Below are 20,562 nucleotides of genomic sequence, written 5' to 3' on the forward strand. Positions count from 1 at the left end.
TCTCGGTGCTCTCTGTCTCCTCGATGCTCTCGTCGGCTGCCTCAACGACATCACTGACCTCTGGCTCTGGTGCCTGGGTAGACGCAGCCTCCTCAGTCTTTGCATTCTCCATCTGAATTACTTCATCATCTCCCAGCTCTGACACTGATGCCATTTCCAGCACGTCGGAAGCTTCCTCTTTGGCAGCTTCCACGTTGGGTGGGTTACTGAGGATCACTGTTTCTGTGATTACACAAACCTCCTGACTTGTTGCACCTACAGGGATGTCTGGTTCGACCTCCTCGTTGATCGTGGCCTTGGAGGATTCACAAATGGAAGACATCTCCTTGGTTACAACTTTAATAACTTCTGTCACAGTGGAAGTTTCTTGTGTAGCAGTGTGTTGCTCGATATCTATATTCTCCACTCGGGTTTCCAGACTTTGCTCGGTAACTTCAAGGCTCTGGACGAAGAGAGCTGCTTCAGGTGTTGATGTGATGGCGTTGACTAGTTCAGCTTTAGGAGAGTTCTCAATCATGGTGGTTGTCTGAGCGATTTCAGACTCGTCCAGAACAGTGTTGATCATTCCATTCTTCTCCATCTCAGGTTCCTTGCTCTCTGTGGCGGCTACGATTTCAATCATCTGGCTCGGTGAACTTCCAACAATGGGCTCAACTGAAATGGCTTCTATTTGTTGCGCCTCTGCCCTCACCACTACATCTTCTGTAGCCTTTGCCTCCTCCATGATTGGTAGCTCTCGTTCCACTGACACCTCTTCACTTTGAGGATCTGTGATGATGGTCATACACTCTACGATGGGTGTTACTGGTTTCTCCATAGCTACTTTGGCAATTTCCTTGGTTCCTAAACCAGTGCAGATGGCCATGGCCTCACTGCGGGCGTGTGGCTCCAGGAGGGTCTTGGTCGTGGATTCAGCAGTCTCAGTTGGTGGTTCATACTCAGTATTTTCAGTGGCTACCTCTATTGGCACATCTTCAACAGCCACGGATGTCTGAAAAGGAACTTCACTCATGTGGGACTCAATTCCACCCAAGACCTGGACTGCATTTTCTGACTGTGGTCCCTGGGTAACAGGGGTGGTTTCTGCACGTGGAGCAGGAGCAACAGGCTTCACTTCAGCTGTAGACAATCGGCGATTTGCAGTTCTAGGAGGCAGTATGACTGGCTCTTCGATTTCATCATCTGCAGTGTCAGTGTCAACAGACTTTGGTGTGGCGCCACTTTCTACTTCCTCTGGAATGTCACTCAGCTGATCATTCTTGTCATCAATGTCTTCAACGATGGCTGGGATCCATGATGGGGATCTGTCATCAGCGGACACTTTAGTCGCAGCTGTAGCTGCCTCTGCTGGTTCAGTCTCTGCTGATTCAGTCTCTTTTGGTTCTTCTGGTTTTGTCTCTGCTGGTGCTGACTCTTCTGTTTTTTCCGGCTTAGCTTCAACTTGATCATCATACTCTGAGAGGGGAACTACAGCTGGGGTGTCAGAGTCCTCTTCTCCTGAACCCAGTTCAGAGGAAGCTTGTTTTTCAGACTTCTTCTTCTTGCGTCCAGGGAACAGTTTTCTCAGAGAGAAGGCTGATTCATCCTTAGGCGCTTCACCATCTGACTGTACTTGCTCTGGACTCTCCTCTGCTTTTTCATCAGTTTTGGCCTTGGTCTTTGGCATAACTATGCGTTTCAGTGTGTCCCAGGTGGACTCTCTCTCAGCATGAGGTTCAGGGGAGGAAGCACCTTCTCCTTCACTCTCAGTGTTTTGGGAAGCAACGAGAGCATCCTCAGTTTTGCTCACTTGCTCTCCATTGGGTGCTGCTGCTGCTGCACTTTCCTCTTCAATCTTGGTCTCCTCATCATCAGAATCAGAGGTCCTTCTGGTCCTCTTTTTTGGCCCACCCATGCACATTAGAGCCTCCCAGGAGACAGAGGTGTCCATTTTCTTTTTGGGCTCCTCAGTGCTGCTGACCAGTTTCTCTGTGTTTTCAGTCTTTGGCTCCTCCTCAGCCGGTTTTTCCTCTTTAGTGTCCTCCTCAACACTCTTTTCTGCTAATGGAGCACTCTCTGAAGAGGACAAAGTGGCTGACTTGGCTTGTTTCTCACCTGTGGCTTCATCTTCACTCTCAGAAGACCTTTTCACACGTCTCTTGGGTGTCACCAGTTTCTTGAAGGAGGACCAGGCAATGATACCCTCTTTTTTCTTCTCTACATCAGATGTAACTTCTCCTTCGGTTTCTTGACTTGTCTCGATCTCAGTCACCTCAGCATCAGTAACATGCTCTCCCGACTCCTCTGGAGATGAAGGTCCACTATCAACTTTTGGAACCTCTGACTCTGCAGACATTTGAAGTTGCTCAGCCGCCTGCTCTGTAGACTCAGTCAGCTTGGCCTCAGTGTCTTTCTTGTTCTTCTGTTTCTTTGCAGAGAGCTTCTTCAAGCCAGCTCCAGTGAATAGCTTTTTCAGTGGGCTTCCCTGGGCCTTTACCTTCTCCTGTGACGACAGCAGCTCAGCCTCAGAAGTCACCTCTGCTGGAGCTTTCTCCTCTTCTGCAGTAGATTCTGTCTTTTCATCTTCTTTAGGAGGTTCTTCAGTGACCTCGGGCTCTGGGGTAGGCTCAGATTTTGCCTCCTCCGGAGAAGCCGGTGCTTCTTCCTTGGTATCTTGCTCCACCTCAGCCTTTACCTCTGTGTCTTCTGCATCAGGAGCAGTAGCAGCGGTAGCAGCAGCAGCAGCAGCAGCAGTTTCTTCTGGCTTTGCCGTCTCCTCCTCAACAGCTACCTCCTTCTCTTCCTCCTCTTTTGTCTTTTTAACACTGGCTTTCTTCCGCAGGTTAGAGAAGAGACCGGTGCTGAACAGTTTCCTGAAGGGGGACACGATGCTCTCACCTTCTTTCTCAGCTCCTTCCTCATTGACTGCCTCTTCGGTACTTTCAGTTGCAGCTCCTTCAGCTGTGGTCTCAGCTTTGTCAGTATCTTTACTTTCCTCAGCCTCAGTTTTAGGAGACTCTACCTCCTTTTCCTTTTCTTCGGTGGTGCTCTTCTCCTTTTCTTCAGTGGTGCTCTTCTCCTTGTCATCAGCAGTGATCTTCTCCTCAACAGCCTCCTCCTCTTTTGCAGGTTCAGCAGTCACACTGACCTCCTCCCCTTCTTTATCTTTAACCGTCAGAAGCTTCACCGGGTCTTTCTCCTCACTTTTGTCCTTTTTCAATGTGAACTTGAAGCCCACAAAACGGAAGATCTTCTTGAAACCCACTTCGCTGGTGTCATCTGGTTTTTCCTCGGCTGCCTTCTCCTCTACAGCAGAGATGTCATTGGCCTCTGGAGACTCTTTCTCAACTTTCTCACCATTCACTTGAGGAGCCACTTCAGCTGTGATTGTTTCCATAGTTTCGGGAGCGTCTTCTTTTTGAGCCACAGTCACACCATCTGGTTGACCAACTGAAGAGATGAGAAAAAAAATTTCAGTAAGATACTTTTGCAGTTTTCTTATGATTACTAAAGCGATGGTCTGTTAACTTTCAATCGAACAATCTTGAGAAATGATGAGGAAATCAAAACACTGGCCCAGCCAAGTTAAATCACTCTGTGTCCAGTAAAAAAACAAATAACCATTGTTTCCATCTGTGCATAATTAGGTGTTGTGTTTTTGTCATGCATATGATAATTGCAACTTGGTCCAGCTACAGATTTGCTATATAAACATGGAAAAGAAAGACAAGTTTTGGCATTGACACAAACAAAACAGCAACCCCTGAGGGTGGATTCAAATGAAATATTGCAGAATCAAAAGTAACCTTATTACCAACCCCTTCATTATTGCCCTGAGAAGTTTCTCAACCCCTGGTGAGCCGTGAGCTCCATCTAACAGGCAGCGAGTCGCTTTGAAGTTGAAGATCATTTGTTATGGGATGGAGGGAAATATAATTAAAAAAAAACTGAATATGAATTAAAGAAAGCACATGTTCAAACCATATTAAACTGTTAATCCAACTTTAAAGATCATCAGTTTGAGACGTTCTACTGAGATGCGGCAAATTATAGAGAAGCTCTAGAGGCAAACACTCATTACCTGTTTGCTTTTATTTCATTTTTTTCTTATGTGTAACAGACTGTAGAGTTGATGGATTCCACTTATACCTTTCAAACAGATGATTGAATTTGAATAAAACAGATTAGCTGAGTCTGAATAGATGAAGGGGGGGGGGTGACCAGACCAAAAGCACAACCTTGCACCATTATGGTGAGTAGTTGTACTTATTCTATTATATTGTTTAGCGGTACGTTTGAGGGGAGATAACAGCTCTTAACCAAACACAGAAGCAACACAAATATCAGACCTGGCCGTCCTGTCTATCTGTGTTTTGACAAGCGTGTGACGATGAACCTTTTCTCTGACTTATTCCCCTCAGATCTCACGACAGTCTGGAAAATCTCACATCCGATACCCTGCAATCCCAGCAGTGTAATGCCTAGATATCACTTTACATGATTACACACTCTAGGAAGCACAAACACTCATATGGAGTCTTGAAAGGCATGCACACCGTGGGAACTACCACCTCCTCGCCTCCTCTGATTTAAAAAAAAGCATACATTATATACCACGAGTACGCAACGGGGAAAAAAAGCAAGGTATTTCTCATTGTTTTCATCATGGTAATGTGATGTAAAAAATAAAATAAAAATCACATCCCGCCTGCGAATAAACGTACATATAAAAGATCCCCGTGTTCTTGTGTCACACGTAAATGAACAACTGTGTGCCCTCAATCCTGCCACATCCTTCACCTAAATTATAGACGAGAAGCTTCACTCGGTAGCACTGCATTCTTTGAATTTCTTTGCTTCAAAATAGAAACTGTTTTTACCTGCCAATGGACTGAAGCAGGTAAGCTGAAACATCAAGGTTTTTCAAAGTAAATTATGTATAAATACCATTCAAAGAGCTTTCACATCCTGTTTTTAGCGAGGACACGCCCAATTCTTAAATATAGATCTAAGTTTAAAGGAATTTGAGCAATGTATCTTTGGGAATATTATTTTAGGATACCCTAAACATACTTTAAATACCAGAGTACCTCAGTAATGGTTATTTGTCTCTTGCTTAAAATGTTTTTTAAACATTCAAACAATACAGGCCTCTATTACTCCTCCTTCAAATAAGTCTCAATCCCCCTGACCCAAATTCCATCACAGCCGAATGCATGGGGGGACCATGCATTCGCCCCCCCGCCCCCCTTCCCAAGACACACTCTCATGCAAACACAATAGCCTTCTGACCCTCCATGGCCTCCAAAAATAAGGGAAGGGGGAGGATAACTTTGCTATTATCAAGACACACTGGAGGTTAGAGGAAGTTTGAAATCTGAAGGTGGCTGCTGACTTCAGCAGATTTACATAAACGTGATTAAACATGGTGCAGCGTGGCCGCGGGGGGGGGGGGGGGTCTCTCACACGTAGATGCAACTTGTTGAATCACACTGCAAGACAAAGAGTCCCATTTAAAAGGCCAAACTTGTAATTTAATTCGTTGACATAAAATTTTTCTCATTTAGGTCTGAGTGGTAAATCTCAATTTCGGAAATCAGTTTTCAATTAAATCTGAGGCCAGGTTCAGCCGCAAGCGAGCCAGACGATGGCGACAAGTAACTTCATGGATAATATAAACAGGAGCCATGTTGATTTAACAGACTGTTGGCATCTCTCTCGTCTTTTTGATCTTTGTTTTCTGGCTCAACTTGTTTTCCACTGGCACACAACTGTGAGCATCTCAAGACTGATTTGATTTCGGAGGGGTGGGGGTGGGAGTGAATGAGAAGAGGAGGTGGAGGGTGTTTTGAATAACGACTATAGCAGAAAGAATGTTAGGGGTGAGGCTGCAGGGGGTGAGGAGGGGACGACAGGGGTGGATGGACAAGAGGGGGTTGGTGGTCTGCCTGTGGGCTAAAGTTTTTACTCAATTTAGGAGGAGTTACATATCTGGGATTCACACACACACACACACACAGGTTCTGCTGTCTGTTTATGTGGGAGAGTGTGTGGTAAAGACACACTCTCATATTAAATATCATCACAACTGCCAAAACACAATTGTCATAACTCCATCCCAGTCTCCAGTGAGATCAGATAATGTTTCTGTTGTGGCTGTTTCAGCACTACTATGAATGCACGTGTGTGTGTGTGTGTGTGTGTGTGTGTGTGTGTGTGTGTGTGTGTGTGTGTTGGGGGGTGGCTGAAGTCTGCTATTCTTTTTAGTGACTAAATATGAACTTTGCACAAATATATGCAAATCCGTGCCATAATTACTGGAGTCTGGGTCAGAATCCTTTAAAACAAAAGAAATCAGTAGCAACAAAAAAGGCCAAGAAGACTCCCACCCCCCAACTTGCACAGACAGGACCCTTCCAAACACCCCCCCCCCCCATACCCCCAACGCTTTATCAAAGGTGTGGTCAGAGTGTCTCCGAGGCTCTGGCGGGGGGACACATCAACAATTACAGCCCCAATAATACCCTTCCCTTATCTCTCACACATCATCTAAATTGCAATCTAAACTGTTGCAACATGTAGAGAACATACATGAAAAATCCATTTATGCTATTCTAACTAAAAGTAAACACACACACACACAAACCCACAAAGGAACTCATGAATGAAAACACAGCAGCCTCACACCACTGGAACCATCACTCCCAGTCATAAGAGCTGGGGAAGAATCAGTCCTGGCATGTAATTAATTCCATACTCACTCCTCTCGCTCTGCTCCCTCTCAGCAGCTCATCCTCAGCGGCTAAGCTGAACAACCCCACTGGGAATTAGGATCCCACTCTAATCTAATGAATGCTTCACATGACGAGACATAGGGAGTTGGCTGGGATGGTGACACCCGCCGCTTCAAAAAAAAAAAAAAAAAAGCGTCTGTAAATGCATCTTCAAACTTGGCAGCTGTCACTGCGTCAAAGTCTTTTCCCAACCAGATAGGTTTGTGGTATTCTGGGCTTTCTTTTGGAATTGAACTTTACTCAGGATCACAAGCAGTTCAAATGTCATGAACAGTACTTGTTGGTGCGATGGATGAACAGAGGATGGAAAAAAAGCAGAGCAAATGCACGTTTCACATGATGCACGAAGATGAGGAATCAAAATTCAAGTATACAATTCACAAAATGAGAAAACAACAACGGTGAAGCTTCAGTCTTGTGTTTCAAGCTGAATTCACCAGCCTGTGTTACTACAACCACACTGCATTCTAACCACACCCTCCGAACAACAATGCCTTCAGCCAGACTCGCGCATGGGCTCTTTAAGTTACCGACATAAACACAATTTTATCTCAATTAAAAAAAACAAAAAACAAATCTAATGACAATCAAAGGTTCAAATTAACATTAAGCACGGCAGAAGCCACAATTAAATTTTTTTTTGGGGGGGGGGAGAGCATTTTTTTTTCTAAAAGAATGAGAGCTTTAACCTAAATTGCAATGAACGAGAACTATGAGGTTCCTCATGCTTACCTGTTAGAGTAATTGTTCCAAGCATTGGAAGAAAGTCCCCTCGAAAAAAATGGTAAAAATATATCAAAATGTTTACCAAGATGATTAAAAAAATATATTTTAATATAAAAACAGGAACAAATATTTTGATACAAAAACAGGAATCTGGTTTCCCTTGACTTCACACTTTAGCAGGATCTACAAATTCTTCCTCTGCTCCTCTGAGTTTGGTTAACTCAGTCTGAGGGCAGCGCTCCTCCGTCAGTGTGTGCAGACCAACAAGCTCCCCACACACATTTCAACAGACTGACACACATGTCATGTTAGGACCACCCCTGCCTCCCCCTTCCTCCCCACCTCCCTCTCTCCTTTCTTCAGCTGTTCTGAATGACCCCCCCCCCCTTCCTCCCTCCTCCTCCCCTACTTTCCTCACCACCCGGGATGACTACAGCTCATCATGTGCTCTTTCAAGGAAGCCCCCTAACTCCCTCCAAAAAAAAAAAAAAAAAAGCAACCATTGTACATGGTCAAACTCCATATGGTCGCCCCTCCGTCTCCTCTCCATCCTGTTGCATACATATTGTTTTTTGTTTCCTCCTCTGACCTTAATACTCACGTGTGTCCTCACAGATTATTAAAAAGAGCAACAAGGCCCCCCCCCCTCCCCCCATCATGATTTCTCCCCTCTGCTCCACTTTCAAGACAGCTTTTAATGGAACACACAACTTTCATGATCACATTTCTGATTGAATATAAGAACCGCCTACACTCCAGTTAAAAGCCTAAACTATGATCTTAGGAAGGTTGGGGGGGGGGGGTGACGACTGCCCCTCTGTGAATTTTAATAGACCCTTCTCAATTACTCCAACACAGACGCATTTAATTCAGCTTTTGTCTGAGGAGGAGTGGGTGGGGGAGTAAAAGGAATGCAGATAAATCCTCAGGTAAATACCATCGTAGTCTGATCTGTAATCTTCGGCATTGTCTTGGAGGAATGTGTGAATTCCATCTGGTTCGCTCCCAAATGGGTGATAACAGCAGTAATCAAGGACCGTCTGACATGCCCCCCCCCCTCCAAAAAAAAACAAAACCAAAGTGTGTATACTTTAAAAAGAAGTATTTGTACTGCAGCAAACACACTGGACGCACCTCTAATAACAGTGTCAAGATGACCGTAGTTGTAAAACAGCAGTTTCACCGTCAACCCCCCCCCCCCGAGCCATTAATCTTGACATTTTCTCTTTGCAAATAAAATCAGTTTAAAAAAAACACAACAAAACAAAACCGGACGGACAAGAATCGCTCCTCCACAAAATGCAGGTGGAGCAAATCATCCCGCGCCCTCTTTATCTGATGCCGCTTCCTGCGAGTTTCATCCGATCCGCTGAATTGAAACGAGCGGCCAGTGCCTCATGAATGCAAGGCTTCACGGTTCTTGTCAGATAAATTATATTCAGGAAAAAGTTACGAGAGATAATTGAATTAATTTTCACGAAATTACAGACAACATTCAACATTAAGTTTGCTAATCAAAAAGTAAAAGTAATACATTATTTTACTAGACAATCCATCCCTGTAGCAAGTAATTTCTCCCATAACTTTTGTGCTCCGGCATCACCTGAGATGATGAGTCACATAATGTCAGTTAACAATTTAATGTCAAACCTTATATATGCCTCATATCAGCTGAAGTCCCTAACCTAATAAGGACGGCACACAATAGGAGCTTTCTTTTATGCTCTTTAATAAAGTAATATCATAAGAACGACAGAGGCGAGGAAGGTTTTAAAAAAAGGCAGAAGAGTTTTAGAGAAAGACAGACGAGGCCAGGAGGAGAATCGAGGTGGCATGAGGAGCAGAGACGATCTCAAAACATAAAACATGTCTGACACGAGCGGAGACAAACGTCCTCAAAATCAGTCTCAAATAAAAGGGTTTATGAAAAGTAGCATTTATTCACTACATCCAATTCTCCCATTAAGCGGACAGTCATGCAAATTATGACATCGGCAAATGTTTTTGGCGCCGTTTGTCAGCCGGATAACACAAAAGTCTTGAAGCCGTTCCATCAAAGTCGGTGAGGGGGTTGTGCTGTGAGCCCACCGCGCTGCCGACGGCCCTCTGTGTCTTTCATGACAGCAATTTCTGCTCTTCCGTCCATTTTTTTGGATCATTCAAAGCAAATTACACCTTCGCACATTTACCAACTGTTAGTGAAGGCATCAGTTGAAGTTAGTTATTTCCTTTTGTAAGACACACAAATGTTTCATATAAACACTTGGCTCAATGACTCGTGCCCACACTCAAGAGAGTCAGGGATTTAGCCGGGAACCATGGGATCGAGAACCACAACTGTGCAAAGGTTGATGGGAATACTGCAGTTTGAAAAGCTATGTCACTTAATTACAGAAAAAAGTAATGGGATTACAGTTACTCTGTCATACGTTACATCTCTACACGGGCTAATTATAGTGAGTTCATGAGAAACAGGAAGTGGGAAAGATCCAAACTCAGAGGCTGGAAAACGCCTGTCTAACTAGGAATATCAGACACAAGAGCCAATCAAAAATGTTTTCATACGGCATTTGAATTTTCCTAATCCAAGGAAAAGCATTCTGTGAAAACAAAAACAAAACAAAAAACGGATGCTGAAAACATGACTAGAACAATGGCGCAGAACAGTTTTAGGATGAAAGTCTTCAGTCGTTGGGAAGTGAAGCCTTGAGCTGCAGACATCAGCTGTCTTAGTGACCTCCTAAGTTTTATCTTGATGCATTTCTGTGAGCAACGAAACTGTTTGCTACTTTTCTGTGTTGTTACGGAGCCCATTTTTCTGGAAGTTTCTTACTTTTCCAAGAGGGAACATTCACACTTTCCACCTGCATGAACGCGCTTTCAGGTTATACTTGGCTTACATGACTTCTTCTCTTTAAGGGTAGTTTTGTATCAGTAGGAGCGGTGAAAGAGTCAATTCCAAGGAGCGTATTTATGAATGAATTATGACTTGATCCAGTCATTCTCTAAGAATTGTGGTCTGCCACACCAGTAAGGATTCCTGGTACTGCAGTGACTCATCCAAGGAAGATTTCACTACGCGATCCGTCAGTGCTTCGTTTCGACCTCGCGGGATGTATACTATGCTGATTGGTGGTGAATCAGACTGAAGGGAATCTGATGAGAGAGCACCACCACTGTTAGGTCGGCCCTCAGCTTCCTTTTCCCTCCCTTCTTCCTTCGTGTGACTCACGCACATCAGTCACATTCCTGGACTTCTATACATGCTGGGAGATTTTAATAGAGGAGGCGTATACACACACACACACACACACACACACACACACACACACACACACACACACAGATGCGCACAGCTTCAGGCTATAGTTGTTATGGGAAATACAGCTGTAAGGAATAAATGAAGTTCAGATTCCAGAGAGACAGTGACACCAAAGAGCCACCGCATTCCTTCATTACAGTGAAGTAAAAACACAAATACTGTTTGATGACCTCCCGCAGCGCTAATGTAGCAAAGCTTTGCATTGGTTGATGCCACAAAACGTAAGTTTACATCCTTGAAGGTTCCGTAACTGTTATTTTAAAATACTGATCTGCAGATGATTCTCAAAATTAATATTTTATATCAACAGGTGTCAAAGAGCGAGGTGAAGGGGAATAGATGTTAGTCGTCAAAGGTGATGCAGCTAAAATGCATATGATTGATACACAAAGGTACAGTTGACGGAGCAGCGTCTGGAATATTTATCCTTACTGATCCTACTTTTCAAGAGGTAGAAACTCCGAAACCACTCAGGAGAGACGGTTCACATTTAGTTTGTGTCTTCTAAAGTTTTGGAAAAGATGAATATGAGACCACCTTAGTTAAACTGTTGACTGTCTATGAGATCAAACAACACGTTATGAACAAAAATGTTAGTGTTGACAAAAATTAAAATAAAAAAGAAGATGAGAAAAAATTCTTGATTTCCAACCATGCATCAAACGCTAGCAAATCAGATGGGATCTACTTTTCTGTCTATTTAGTGTGTGACCGGTTTTTTCTTCAGGTCAGGTGTGTTGCCATGGATAATGCTGAAATTTGAAAAGAGTAAATACTCTTGACACGTGTTCTTTTCTCCCGTCTTTAACTTTATTCTGGATGTCCGCCCGATACCAAAATTTCACACGATTATATTTAAAGTGATCACGCTGCTGGGATTCCATCTGTGACCTCAAAAGTAGCGAGTTCGGTAACAGTCGCCGAGAACGTTTTATTCGTGTCGCTGAAACTGAGACGCTTTACACGTGTGACACAATGGATGGAGACATTTGGAACATTTCTATTTAAAAGAACGGCACAGCCTTTTTGCAACCTACAATACTACGACAATAAGATCATTCAACATGGAAATAAAAACTCATGATACTTGGTTATCATTCATGTATTTCCTGTAGTTTTTACTGACTAAATGTAGTATTTTGTACTTAAACAACACCGGACCAGGTTTTGCCGGCTGTTGCCTGACATTTCTCGGTAAATCAAAATACGTGCCTGGCTTCAGGAATGTTTGAGGAGGGGTCTTGAATGAACGCATGAGTTGGGGGTAGGGGGTAATGGGCGGAGGCGCTTTTTTTTTTGTTGCCTGTAAAGACGTGCATGACATCATCCAATAGCACAGTAGAAACGGCCTCCCGCTCTGAGAATTCCAAGAACCAGTTAGGATGATGGTGAAATAATTGGAGGAAGAGGAAATGAAGGCTGCGAGTGTGTGTGAACCAGCCCGAGATCAGAGAGATTTTTCATTCAATCCTGCTCTCTATTTTTATGTTTCTCCTCCTTTCACATTCTCTTTTGATCCTCTTTAATCCTTCTCTCAATCCACTACTTTCCCCTTGGTCCCCTCCAAACCTCTTGAGCCCGTCCCCTTTTCTGGTTTGTGTGTGGGCCGGAGGGATAGATAAGAATGTAGAGACAGGAAACACAATCATTTCTTGACATCACTGCTTCCTTTTCCTTTTCACCAGTTTCCTTGAGTTACGCTAAACTCCGGACAGCACGCTCTGTCCAAACACTGTTCCGTCCTCCTGTACACGACATGATGAATCGGCCGCTTATTGTGACGCGTCAGATTCAAGTGCTTTTTGTGCCGACCTTTTATTTACTTCTGCTGGAAACAATGGTCACAACATTCCGCACAGAGGGTTTTTGTTTATCACCGGGAGACACAAAAGTGCTTATTCGTGGAGAATTGTTGGGTCTTTTTAAATCTAAATGAAAGAGTTTGGTTTTAGGACTCCCCAATTAATAACTGCTATTCCAGTGCATTTTGAACGTATTTTCCCCTCCCTTATAATCTTGTTTTTCTAAAGCCGTCTTTAATGCGAAGCGAATTAAGTTGCAATTAATACATAAAATGGGCAAAAGAAATGATTTGGATTTGAATGGAGGTCAACTATGTGAGCTTCTGCTGCTGCGGTCCACTTGCTGGATTGTTACAAACACTTTTAAACTTGTCACAATAACAAAGCGTGTCCAGAGTAGCCAGTCTCGCCATCTGCTATACTGGGATTCACTTTTTTTTTGGTATTGTTTCTGCATTCCTGAAATACTTGCGTGAGCAATTTGGGATTCAAGTTGTTCTTGTGCATCATCTTGTCTTCTAGTTTCTTTTTGGGTTTTTTTTTAAAAAAACCAGGGACGCTCGATCTTAAGAGGCCCTACCGGAGGTTTGAGGAACATTCGAAATGTTACGCATGCACAAAAGAAATCATTGGTATGTTTCAGTTGATTTGGGCTGAAAGAAATTTTGCATCAACAGCTGTAATATTTCATGGAAACGTGTCGCAAATGTTCCTCGTGACTGATCCTCTCCTACTTTACTTTGCATGTACGCACGGCCCTGGTCTGCGTGAGGACTGGGCTAGAATCCATCGACACTCAGAAACTCTTCATTTTCAATGGGTCATTTAATCTCAAATGAGCGTTTCAATCCGATTTGTCTTGAAATGTCAAATAAAGTGAGATAATTCAAACTTGTTTTCACTACAATTTATCATAGTCTGGAACTTTAATAGAAAAAAATGTGTGCAGAGCAGGTCAAATATCCTGCACCAATGAGATTCACTTCCCGGTATTTTCTTTCTTATGATGATTTTATTATTGATTGCTGTACAAATGTGACTTGTTTTAGTGCCACAAGCATGGGAAAAAAGTATTTTAGTCTGTTTTCACAGATGATATTGGACAAAATATTCTTGACTTAAAGTACAATAAATAATCAAAAAGAAGATATTTCCAGAAACGGTTTCACAGTGCTTCAGGGAACATGACACCGGAGCTCTATCCATTTAGAAACAAAAATATATAAAACTGTGTTCAAACTTCGGTGATGTAAATATCCTTGGGAAAGAAAAGAAAAACTCCTCTTTTTTATTGCACGATTGGGGAACACTGACAGAGACAGAAATCTCCGATATTATATTAGATATGGAGCCCTGCATTGTAACAGGGGTCTCAATGCTAGTAAGAGGAGCAGCAGAAGGAGGTGGTGGTGTGTGTGTGTGTGTGTGTGTGTGTGTGTGTGTGTGTTGGGGGGGGGGGTCCACATTCCTTCTCCATTCTCTCAATCCTCCATGTGCCTGGGGGAGGTTAGGGGTTGAGGTTGAGGAGATTAGGTTCCCTGATGCCGGGAAAGATGAGAGAGGAGCGCCTGCAGATACGAGCCGGTCCTGGGGAGTCCTCAGGAGAGCTGAGGTGGGAGCCTACTATGAGTTTGACCTCATTACAGTAATTTTAGGTCCTGGACACCCAGAGCAATCCTCTAGAGACAGCTGAGCATTATTGTGGCTTTAGTTCCTGAACTTTATTTGGGACGCCCTCCTTTTAGACATTTAGAAGTTTTTGTACTGTGGAAGCTCTGGTATGACCACTAAAAATATCAGACTATTAAAAAACCTGCATGTCGTCTTGTCTGGGCCATCGGTCAGTTATTTATCACTCAGAATTGCCTTAATTGCAAAAATTTACATGCCAATATATCATCACTCCTCACATTTTCTGGGAGTGGTGTTACATATCAGACAGTTTTAGATGCATAACGTTTGTAACGTCTTCATTGTTGCGTTAAAAAGTTAGTTTGTACTCGTTCTGTTAGCACATGTAAATCCAGGAAAAGCCATGCCAGCGTCTCGGATCTCGGAATGTTATCATAGGGACGGATTCTGATTTCCAGATTTGCTTTGAAAAATTAACCAGACTGTTTGAAGCCCATCCTTGCTCATCCATCTTTTATCCCTATGCATTCGTTTCTAGTGCCGCAAGAAAAGGAAAACATAGAGGTTGACTTCAGTCGTTGGTTAACTTGCTTCTTCTTCCTTTTAAAAACTCTGAAACATCGGAACTGTAAGTGCATCCATCAAATATTTATTGAAACAAATGAAAATGTCCAGAGACATTTAGAATTTGATGAAAATTATTATATGAGCTATCCAAACTATGTAGGGGAGCACTTCGGTTTGGAGCAGCGTTCCAATTAATCAATTAATGTTTCTCATAATTCTATCGAAGGGTTTCAAAGTGTGAGGCGGAGGTGACATTTCCAAAGCTCTCTCCTTAATCGTGACCAACGTCTACAGCTTCTCTCAGAGAACCGCGGGGGCCGAGCAGCATTTCATCTGAGATCCGTAACTGGAAAAAAAAAAATTAAAAATGTAAGCACGTGTGGATTTGTTTGTCAGAGGAGCTCACTGGTTTACAAGAAATCCCCAGATTTGGAGGGTGCAGATTTCTGATGTCTGGTGTCCCAGAATCGGCAAGAAGGATACAACTGTTACAGGTTGCTATGGTGATGATAATTGCTAAGTTCATTCTCAGTGAGACAAGGATTCTGATGAGGGACGACTCTGGATTATTACTTACATACATGACTCACTTCTATGACTCAGATCGGGTCATAGTAGCATGCTGATGCTAGCATTAATCAGTAGAACTGCTGCGGATGGCAAGTAAAGGTGATGTTTGGTGTCTGTTACACAAAGGCCATTAGTCCAGTTGATTATGTAGTTGGTGAGAAACTTTCATTTTAGTGGTTTGACGCTGACTCTGACCTGCATCACTGTCCTCCAGCAACAAAGATACAGATGCACATCATGTTTGAGCAGAAGAAAAGGCTCCAGTTTAATCAGTTTGACAGCAACTGATAAATGACGGCTTTCTAATAGAGTTCTCCTATCTTCTCTTGGCTTGAAGAGTATCCTCAGAGCACCCTCTTCATAACAAATGGCTAAATAAAACATGCCGCACAGATGAACATAATTGAGGTACTTACTGGACAATGATGGATCTTGAGGGACTGGGGGCTTTCAAGCACTCCAGTCTCCAACTGCCTCCCTAACGGTTTCCTCTGGGATCTCTTCCCCGCTCACAGGGAAGAGAAATCATTCTGATGTCTGGCAGAAGTCTGAAGCATCTGCTCACGTATAAGAAACCCAAGGACACAACCGTTGCTCCAGGTAGTGTGAGCAGAGTACAAAAAAAAACACGCAAGATCATCTGTGTTGGAAAGTGTAATGAGTAATGTCAGATGGAATGTGAAGGAAATATGGGCACGGACCCAAGAGGAGCGAGTGACCGGCTGGTCTGCGTTATGATGATGTTGCAGCATGAAGCTCTATTGGCAGCGATCTCATAGCTTAGCTTAGGTAAAGGGAGAGGCTGCTTCCACGAGCAAAAAGAAACATTCTGGCAACATAACCGCCTTCGTGCCTCTGAGCAAAGCCAAGCCTGAGTAAATCTACACACACATATTACTACAGTCTGTTCTGCCATATTTCCATCCTTAGATTCCCCTCCTTGAGACTTATATGCACTGTATTTAACCACTACACGTGGCTAACGCTAACATTAAATCTAAAATTAGACCCAAAAATCAGTATCATGACTTTGACTTTTTGTCTTAGCAAGTTAACAGGTCTAATAGTGGAAATCAGATATTTCCCAATTTATTTAGTCTCAATAATATCATGGTTCTAGCATATCTAAATGGAAACACGCCATAATTAACATTAACAATCACAGTTGGGTTTTTTGCTGTTAAGATACTGTATGTCAATCTATTTTTTTCCTTTTTGCATCCTTTAGCTCATAAAGTACATAAAACAATGTGTTGCATAAATCAATTTAAAAAAGGGCTGCAAATTACTTTCATTATCAATATATTGGTTAATCAATTAATCATCTTTTGATCAACTGAGTCAATGTTTCTTCTTCAAACTGTCAGAAAACTGAAGTTATCCTGGGCAGCTGATTTAGAAGATATTTGTCCTACATGAGAAAAAGCTGCCAAAACCTGAGGCAGAGACTTTATTTTCTCAGCTTTTAAAAGGTAATTCAATTTGTACAAAGTGATTTTGTGTTGATGTAAAATCAAGTTTTAACCACTTGTAAACTACACGTTTAGATCTAGATTACTGAACTAATTACATACCTATCTGCCCCATCGACGAATAGAAAATAAATACGCTCTGTTCACATACACAGTGCTGGATCTATAACTAGTGTCCAGGAGTCCTACAAATAAATTGAAGTGACTGCACACACTGACAAATCTCACACCGTCAGCATTCTCTCCCTCTCGTGTCCCACAAATCTACATCTGACTTCGCTTGCAGCCTGAAGCCGTCAGGGAGGGACAAGCAAAACTCTCGCCAGTGAATTACATCATCTGCGTCATTCTTTGGACTCCCACTGCACCTATGAACCAACACGCCTGGAAGTAGCTACGCGCACACACACACACACACACACACACACACACACACACACACACACACACATGCATCTACGCAGGCATTTGCAAAGAACAGCTGATTAGAGTAGTCATTGTTGCTAATAGCTTCTACTTTAGCAAAACATATTTCATAGTTGGGGGTAGAAGTGTTATTCTGACAGTAATTAAAGCTTTAATATGTTGATTAAACTTGAAGAAATGTTGCATTTCCTGTCTGACTGATGAAATAGGTGGCTGCAGCATTCATGGATGACTCCATCCTCATCTATTTTTACTCCTCCCAGCTCCAGCACAGTTCTCTCGTCTCTTCACCAGAGCAGCCTTCCCCTCAAACATCTAGTTCCATGTATTATTGATTCAGTTCGTTTCAGTCTAGTCAACTGGTGAAAAAAAGTGAATTTCTGCTGGTGCTTTGTCAGCCCAACAAGTTCCAAAAAGGTTCAAACACACCTGTCTGATGGACATCAGTGACTCCAGTCACATTTAAGATGCTCATACATGACTTGAGACTTGTGAATAAACCTTATTTGGCACATTAACATTAAGGAGTGATATCCAGTGTTTGTGATGTTAAAATGAATGATGCTAGATCAACCACATCAAACTTTATCAGGCACTTGAGAAATTTTCCAACGTTCAGACACTTGGAGGTTAGCAAACACGTTCAACATTAGCTTAGCAGCATTAGCTACATGTTAGCGCGCCAATAAATTATGACACAATAACCACATCAGATTGTTGTTCACTGAGTATTTAAAAAGAATGTGTTTTCATGTTCTAGTTTTGCCATAACTATAAATTCTTCTACATTCTTGTGCAACCACCGGCTGGTTGCTTTGTTTATTTAACGTTAGCTCAGCAGCCTCAGCTATAAATTAGCTTGCTATGAGCTTTGTGAGACATTAACAGGATTAGATTAGGGTTTGCTGAGTATTATTCATTAATTTGGTTTTTTTTTTTGTGCTGGCTTTGCCACATTGACAATAATTCATCCATGTTACTGCTACGTCAATTTGAGCTACAACAGCTGTAAATTAGCATGTTATCAGCTTTGTTGGAAATAAAATGAATTAGATTGCTGATCACTGAATGTTTTTGTAAAAATGTGTTTTTTCAAGGGCAGGCTTCATCATAACAGCTATAATTCCTGTGTGTTCAAGTGCAATCATTTCCTGGTGTTCATTTTAAAAACATGCCTAGGATTAGTGGCAGAACTACAGAGCTAAACTTGAAAAACTGGGGAAAGTTGATGGAAGTTCGATTTGCAAGAACTTGTGAGCATCTCTGGGTCTAAATTTCAGTGTTTGAAACTGTTAAAACTACTGAAAAGTACTGAGAAGAATGTCCTTGTCCATTCGCAGGGCACAGTTACCTCATGTGAACCAAAGATTCAACATGTGTATCCACAAAGAGGTCGACTGCTGTCGGAAACACTGGAAAATATAGCAGCACGCGAGCTTCTTATTTTGATGCCAATATAAACAAATACCTTCCACAATTTCAACATCCCATGACAGATGATAGATAAAATACTGTTCCTGAAACCTAAAAAGCTCCTCTTTGCTTCTTTTTTTCTTAACAGAGTCAAACAATATCAAGACGAGAGTGTGACCTGTGTAGGTTTTGCCGTTTCACTCGTAAACACACGGCTAAAGACGTCAGACATATTCCAGTTGTGTGTTTCTACTCATGTGTCAGTCCTTTCATGTGCAGCCTGTCTCTCCCTTTTTTTCTGGTCTTTATCAGAGAGATTCCACTTCTCTTCCTGTCTCCCACAATGCATTGCTGACTTTATCAGTGCGGAACAAGAGGTAGAGCAGTGCTGAGATGTGAACTCCCTTTCATACCTTTCTCTCCTCCACCCCCATCATACACCTCCTTTCCTTTCACTCCCTTTCACTCCTTTAATGTGCAGCCTTGAAGCTTTTTCACAACTTCACTTCTGTTGCGCGTCTTTTGTTGTTTGCCACTAAAGTGCTCTTTGATGCCAATAATGGTCAGCAGGTTCTTGGTCAGTAAGAGCTTCCAGTCCTCTCAGGTCTAATTGACTAGAGTAGACTCATATTTTTCCCGTGTGTACATGTGTGTACATCATCTCTGATAACATGGTATATCACATCCACCAACCAAAGCAGATGGATATGGGCTAACACAAAAAGATCTATTCTCTCTAAAACCAGTTTAAAATTACTTTAATATAAACAAAACCGGATAACTACGTCGGTGGGCTGAATAACTGAGCCCTGGGACATCACGCTCAACTGAGCTGTGACAGAATTTGGAGCCATAAAGCAATTTAGGGCAGAAACATTTTTAATCAGGTATGACCATACGTGCAGTTTTATGAACCAGTAACCACTGAAAGAAGGAGCCTGACAGAGCTGATTAATACATCAAATATCACATCTAAACCTTATATCGTACTGTTGACTTTTCACACAGTTTTGCTCCCTAAATCAGTGTTAAAACCAGAATAGTCAGTCAGGTTTTTGCACGTAGTGTCACACAATTATGACGCAAAATCAATATCGTCGCCTTCTTAAAATAATTGCCGAAGTTTTACAGAAAACACAAAAAACTGGAGACAAAACATCATAAAGAGTTGTTTTAGGCAAAAAAAAAAAAAGTCCCAAAAAATGATTAAGGCAATTATCTTAAGAGGATGACCAAATTTGGAAAATCGACTGACATGTGATTTTCCTAATTTGATCAGATATCTTGATGGACATCAGAATAGATCAAAACAGCCTTCTGAATATCATGATGTCATTTCCCAGTATCGTCCAGCCCTGGAGCCTGGTCTTATTTACTTATAATAACTGCCCAGAGGCCCCTGCTGAGGCTTCCGCCCCCGGGACCCGGACCAACCGGATAAGCGCAGGATGACGACGACAACGAAAACTGCCCTGAGGGGTTTCCAACATGGCCGCCAAGTGGTGAGTCTTGCTTGGTTGCTGCGTTTTATTTTTCATAATCAATAATGATAACCAAACGAGCTTGTAGTGTTATTTACAATAGTTTTTTTTTTTATTCAAATGCTGTGGACTTCTATTTATTTGTCTAGCCTTAGAAATCCAGTATTGATAAAGTTGCAGTGATAATAAATTGTTTTAGTCATTCCAGGCTGGTACCTGTCACATCGGCTCATGCACTGCACTGAAGAAGGTATCATGTTATTCTGCAAATAGACAGAATCACTTCATTAAACAGGTTATTTGGAAGAATGATACAAGGTATTTCTCTGTGTTATAAGTAGTATAGGGTTACTCTTTCCCCTGGGCCAGAACATATTA

At 42.3% G+C, this 20,562-nt stretch overlaps 1 protein-coding gene across 3 annotated transcripts in view; it reads right to left on the reverse strand.

Annotated features, from left to right (window-relative positions):
* Window positions 1-20,562, reverse strand: part of akap12b (A kinase (PRKA) anchor protein 12b) — a 59,928-nt gene that overhangs the window by 3,252 nt on the left and 36,114 nt on the right. For 2 of the 3 annotated variants that reach the window (XM_086189912.1, XM_086189913.1), the window contains exon 3: window positions 1-3,429. This exon is cut by the window's left edge and continues 918 nt beyond it. In XM_086189912.1, coding sequence (XP_086046038.1) covers window positions 1-3,429 — 3,429 coding nt within the window. Of the gene's footprint in view, window positions 3,430-7,505; window positions 7,763-20,562 lie in introns of those variants that run through there. The other variant, XM_086189914.1, reaches the window with a different exon arrangement.

This window comes from Aulostomus chinensis, chromosome 20 (genome assembly GCF_037954235.1).
Source record: "Aulostomus chinensis isolate RoL2024-O1b breed Wild chromosome 20, RoL_Achi_v1.0, whole genome shotgun sequence".
Classification (NCBI taxonomy): Eukaryota; Metazoa; Chordata; class Actinopteri; order Syngnathiformes; family Aulostomidae; genus Aulostomus; species Aulostomus chinensis.